General features: G+C 37.0%; 1 protein-coding gene across 1 annotated transcript; it reads left to right on the top strand.

Moving 5' to 3' along the window:
• The first annotated feature begins 219 nt into the window (after nucleotides 1-219).
• Nucleotides 220-5,139, top strand: Cln5 (CLN5 intracellular trafficking protein). Its single transcript, XM_015498806.2, has 3 exons — nucleotides 220-385; nucleotides 1,070-1,295; nucleotides 3,934-5,139. The coding sequence occupies exons 1-3, from the start codon at nucleotides 302-304 to the stop codon at nucleotides 4,443-4,445; spliced, it is 822 nt and encodes a 273-aa protein (XP_015354292.2). The 5' UTR covers nucleotides 220-301; the 3' UTR covers nucleotides 4,446-5,139.
• Nucleotides 5,140-6,166: the final 1,027 nt, after the last annotated feature.

The raw sequence follows: 6,166 nt of genomic DNA, 5'->3' as shown, positions 1-6,166 counted from the left end.
ACAAACAAATAAATAAATAAATAAATAAATAAATAAAAGAAATCATAAGTTTGTTCATAGGTAACAAGTAAAATATATGTTTATATTTATTCAGTATGGTCAAATCTTTGAATGTTTCCTTAAATGTTACTGACACTGAAATGAAAAACTGGACTCTAACATGTATGAGAACAACTAAATTCCTGTTAAAATCTATGTTTACGGTTTCTCTTTTATTAGACGCTTTTCCTTCCGTCCAGAACCAGACCCTTATTGTCAAGCTAAGTACACTTTCTGTCCCACTGGCTCACCAATCCCAGTTATGAAGAGTGAGGATGTCATTGAAGTCTTTCGATTACAAGCTCCAGTGTGGGAATTTAAATATGGAGACCTCCTGGGACATTTGGTAAGGATGCACCCTGATCTTGTAACTTTGGTTGATTAAATGCTTTAGTTATTAAATCAATTGGAATAGTCACTATTCTAGTGGCTGCTTTTTTTTTTAACCACAAATTCATTGATGTGCCTCCCAACAGTATTTAAAATGAGTTGTCAAATAGTTATGATCAGATTTTATAACCCTGACAGTAACAAATGCACATGCTTGAATCCCTTTTAATGTAATGACTCTGAATGCAACTTCTCTACCCAGCTCCTGCAAAATGAGAAGGTAGGAATCCCAGAAGAAGGGAAAGGGCAGGCAGTAGAAACCTCTTGATTTCTAGGTCCTATTGTGGGCATGTTTCCAGGTTAGCACATCATCACCCTGAGATATGGGTGGAGTTCCTTTCTGAGGCTGTGGCGTGGGGTTGTCTTGTACTTACTCTAAGCTGTAAGAAAATTATGAGTGTGATGACAGCATGCACCCCTACTACCTAAGATGAGAAGCCATGGCCAAACCCAGAGTGGATGAGGGCTGGAGTTTAAGGGGCCACAGAGTGGACACAAGAATAGCGACACCAAAAGGGATCTCTGGACAAACAGTTGTCCTTCTTGGTATGCACAGTGGTTCACCATGTTGTTGCGCATCAGGTTACCTGGACCCATGGCCACTTAACAGTTGCTCTCATAAGTTCATATCTTTACACAGAAAATTATGCATGATGCCATTGGATTCAAGAGTACATTAACTGGCAAGAACTACACAATGGAATGGTATGAACTTTTCCAGCTTGGCAACTGTACATTTCCCCATCTGCGGCCTGAAATGAATGCCCCTTTCTGGTGTAATCAAGGAGCTGCCTGCTTTTTTGAAGGAATTGATGATGTCCATTGGAAGGAAAATGGGACATTAGTTTTAGTAGCAACCATATCAGGTACGTTTCAAAACTGTGGCGGTATTTGAGGATTGCATCAATATCCAAATGAAAGGAATTACTTCCATTGAGGCATTTCAGTAATGTTCTACTTCTTAGAGGTCATTTGAAAAATGTACTTATAGAACCACTACACTTTGACCCAAACTAGTACTTGTGCAGAACTTCACCAATAGATAATGAGTAGCTTATCTTTGGCTCTATTCCATGTTAAACAATGAATGAAAAGAACCACTTTGTACAATTAAATTAGACTTTCTAAATAAAATAGGAGGAAAAGGGAACCCATACTTGCCTGATTGAAGAACCAGTTGGCTGTGCCTGAAAAAAATTTTTAGTGACGATAAATTAAAATACCATCTTGAGGGGCTGGGGTTGTGGCTCTACAGTAGAGTGCTGGCCTAGCATGTGCAAGGTGCTGGGTTCAATCCTCAGCACCACATAAAAATAAATAAAGATATTCTGTCCAACTACAACTAAAATAATATTTTTTTAAAGATATCATCTTTATGTTGAGAAATAATAATAGCTATTAATCACATGGACTTACTCTGGGCCTGGCCCTATTCTGAGTGCTGTACATGTACATCATTTATCAACACAACAATCCCATTATAGAGATATTATTTCCCTCATTGTACAGATGGGGAAACTGAGGCACGGATAGGTTAAAGTTTTACAGCTAAGTGGGGCTCCAGCCCTGCCAGCCCTCCAGCCCATAAACCATTCTCTTAACTTTGGTACTTGCCTCCCCAAATGTATATGATCTTATAAATTTGAGGCACTCTTAAGCAATTTAAACATTTTATCTCTGTGATTTTCTATTCTTTTGGGAAATGTTGGAATCTTTCATGTGTTGCATTGTGGGTTAGTGGTAAAAGGAATTCAGCAGAACCTTATCAGTGTTTCATTAGGTGACATTGGGTCACAGTTTACCATGTTTTCCCATTGCTTCCCACATCAAATGCTACCTTTGCATTTTAGAAATAAGGGCTCACCCAGAGCACTTATAGAGGACTATATCCTAAACTGCTGTCTCCCCTAAAAGTGGAAACATCTGAAATGAAAGCACTGTTTGTGATAATAATTATTCAGTGGATCCAAGGACTGGGGAAATGATCAGGCTTTCTACTTACATAGCTTTTTTACAAATCATTTTAAGGTGCATTGACCTATAATTTGGTGGGAAAGGTAAAACATCCTTTGTCCTTTCACAAATAAGGAACTGAGGCTGAACCAAGCAATGGTTGACCTACCTGTCTCTCAAGGTCATGAACTAAAAACATTATGCTATTTTCTAGTCCTTCCTCCTCCTTTCTAATTGATATATCCCAAACCATTCTAACATTATGAAAGTGCATCTCTTAGCAAAACTTTGTTTATAGTTGCTGTTTCATTCCAAGCCAGTTCACATCTCTCCTTTCTCCATTTCCACCTACTTCATTATCTGAAGATTTCCCTTCTGACATAACTTGATCATTTGAACATGTGACTACTCTTCTCTGTAATGTTTGTTGTGTGCTGTTACTTAAGACTTTTAAGTTGTCCATCTGTCTTGTAATTAATGCTTTCTGTAACCTTTTCTTCATGTTACAAAACAGTGTTTTGCAACACAGCAGTGGCTTAGTTCTTAGGTACAGTGATGGCTTTTTGAACTTGAATACTTAAGAACAGTGTCCCCAGTTCTAAGAAAACAGGCTTTCTATTACCCCAGAGTTTTGACTCTGTGAAATTGATAAAGGCAACCACTCTGTTTTACAGAGCATGAAGTATTTATTTTGTGGTCTCAAGTCTGAATAAGCAAAGAAAGGTTTGCAAACAGCGACAAAGTGAAATATTGGGGCCCAGTTTTATTGGGCATTATAAATGCCCAGATAATGGTTATGCCCATGCAGATTGCAGTATTTTTTAAATATTTGTAAAGATTCTTCTTGTCAGGTACAAAGTGTTGGCAGGAGAGAAGGTTAACCATCCTGGTGACTCTGTAGTTTATGAAGTTGGCCAAAACCATTTCCAGTTCAGTTGATTCATGGGAAGAATTTGCATGGTAGTGGGGAGGCCATCAGTAGCTTCCTATCACCTATATATACAGGAAGAAAAGGGAAGTACCAAATATTGAAGGTGGGTGCTTCTCTTAACTAGCAGGCCAGCCTTCTCCAACAGTTGCTTCTCAGGCAACTATTCATGCTCTGTGCATGCCATGCTTTGTAACACTAAAGTTCAGCCTTTTCCCCATCTCAGTTTTTCTTACACTCTCTTTTACCCATTCTCCTTCTCCTCTTCCATAGTTCCTTCCTTGCTTCCTTTTTCTCTTTTGCCTCTCTCAGGTTTGTTGAGTAAGGTAAAGAAATAGAGCTGCTGCATTTGTTTAATCTTGACTATAGCTTAAATGATTATAGAAATAATAAGACTCTTTATATGCATATTATATCTAATGTTTATAATATAGCCATGGCTTGAAGAATGGAATAAAAATTGGCTGAGATTAGATTCCTGTTGAAAGATTCAGCTTTGGAAGTTAAAAAAAAAAAAAAAAATCTGTTACTTGTGTGTATCCATGATCTTAGGTTAGAACTTGTTAACTTAAAACGTCATTAGCTTTGATGTTCACATACTGTTCTTTTGCTTTTTTAACTAGGAAGCACATTTAACAAAATGGCAAAGTGGGTGAAACAGGACAATGAAACAGGAATTTATTATGAAACATGGACTGTCCAAGCCAGCCCTATAAAAGGAGCAGAGACGTGGTTTGAATCCTATGACTGTTCAAAGTTTGTGTTAAGGACATATGAAAAGTTGGCTGAATTTGGAGCAGAGTTCAAGAAGATAGAAACCAACTATACAAGAATATTTCTTTACAGTGGAGAACCTACTTATTTGGGAAATGAAACATCTATTTTTGGGCCAACAGGAAACAAGACTCTTGCTTCAGCCATAAAAAAATTTTATTACCCCTTCAAACCACATTTATCAACTAAAGAATTTCTGTTGAGTCTGTTGCAAATTTTTGACTCAGTGATTATGCATAGATGTTTCTATTTGTTTTATAATTTTGAATATTGGTTTTTACCTATGAAATTCCCTTTTATTAAAATCACATATGAAGAAACCCCTTTACCTAACAGACAGAAAACATTCACTGGTTTATAGAACCTTAACTCTACTACTCATTTTTTCCCTCCAACCACTAGCATATCACTTTTTCAAGGTGTGATTTTTACATTTGTGGGTTTGTTAGCCTTTCTTCCTTGAGGCGGAAAGGTAAACTGTATATTGGCAGATTTGCAGCACATTAACATTTCAGAACTTTTTGAGAAAAAGCTGAAACCCTTATTATGTTGGCCAGAGTGAGCATGTTAAATGTCTTGATTTCAATTTCCAAGCCTTTGTTACTACTGAGAATTATGGCTCGTATTAGGTATGTAGGTTCTTTGTTTTCAATAGTGACATTTTCTTGGTGGGAGCTACTTCTCTTGGTACGATATTTTTTCATTTAAGTGCTTTTTGGTAGTTTAGACTTTATAGCTTTTATAACTTTTGCAACCAGGTATAATAATCTGGCTGCATTCCATTCACCTGGCTTTAAAGATTTGTTTAGCCACCTAAGCTGGAGTAGTTGTGCTTTCGGATATGATACAGTGTTACAAGAACAAAATTTCTGGATTTAAGCAGAGTAACATTTCTAACCCTTAGTTTCCTTCTCTCTAAAATGATTATCATAAAAGATTATGTCAGGATTGTTACAAAGATTGAAGTCACTTTATATCTGGTGTAGGAAGTTCACAATGAATTGTATCTGTAATGATTAATCAAAGAATAAAGTATCATCCTTTATCTTGCCTAATGTAGATTTCATGTCAGCGTTTTCCAGGTTTTTCCATCACCTAAACTTTGAGCTGATACTGTAATACTTCAGCAGTTCTTCAGACATCTGGGACACCGAAGTATCTGGCTGCAGCCATGTGAAAGTATCTCCCTTCTCCCACTGGTGTTATCAGTGCAGTGAAAGTGGGTGCACTTCCCAGAGAGAGGACAGGTTTCTGTGAAGGATCTTCAAGTAGCTATGCTTGCATTAGGGCCATCAAACACACTCAAGGTTCTTTAAGTATGTTATGCTCAACTGTATATTTATTTTTTAGCTCATGAAAAACACCAGTAAGTTGATAGAGTGATGATCAGAGAAAACAATCTGTTTAATATGTAAATGCACCAATTATATTATTCAGTTTCAGCAAACACATGAGTGCTTCCTGAGAGGTGGTTAGTGCATTATCACTAAGCTCTCATAAAAAGCCTAATCATTGATATTACTTACCTGACCCAAATGAGAAAATTGGGGCTTAGACAGGTTAACTTCCTTTCCATGGCTACCTCACTAGTAGTAAGGGAGTCAGATTTTGAACTCAGGTCTGTTTTTCAGTTATATTCTTAACTGTAGCCCTTGAACCAGTGCCTGTCCACCAAATATTACTAGTCTGTGGGGAGATGTAAGTACAGATATTGATAGGAAGCATTTAGAAACTCTTAAAGCTGTTTGATGGATATTTTTTCTATTTAATCTAATAAAAAAAAATCTCTGGGGCTTGTATTTTGTATGTTTTTTTCTTATTTCTTTCACCTAGTATTTTTATTGCATTTTTGAAAACCCCATCACCACAGATACCTTGAGAAGCACCGCACTAAACCATTCAGCCTACTGCAGAGTTTACATAAAGACTTCCTCAAATATAGAGGGAGAACTTTCTTCCACCGCCTCACTTTCAGCCTATCCATTCACATTAATTAGTGCCTAAGCCATTCCTAATGATGTTGCCTTTTAACGTGTGCTAATTGTCTTCAGAATATGTACAAGAAAACTGGATCTTTACATT

Source organism: Marmota marmota, unplaced genomic scaffold (genome assembly GCF_001458135.2).
Source record: "Marmota marmota marmota unplaced genomic scaffold, marMar, whole genome shotgun sequence".
In the NCBI taxonomy this organism is placed as follows: Eukaryota; Metazoa; Chordata; class Mammalia; order Rodentia; family Sciuridae; genus Marmota; species Marmota marmota.
Note: the sequence above shows the minus strand (reverse complement) of the source record. Positions and strands in the feature narration are given on the sequence as shown.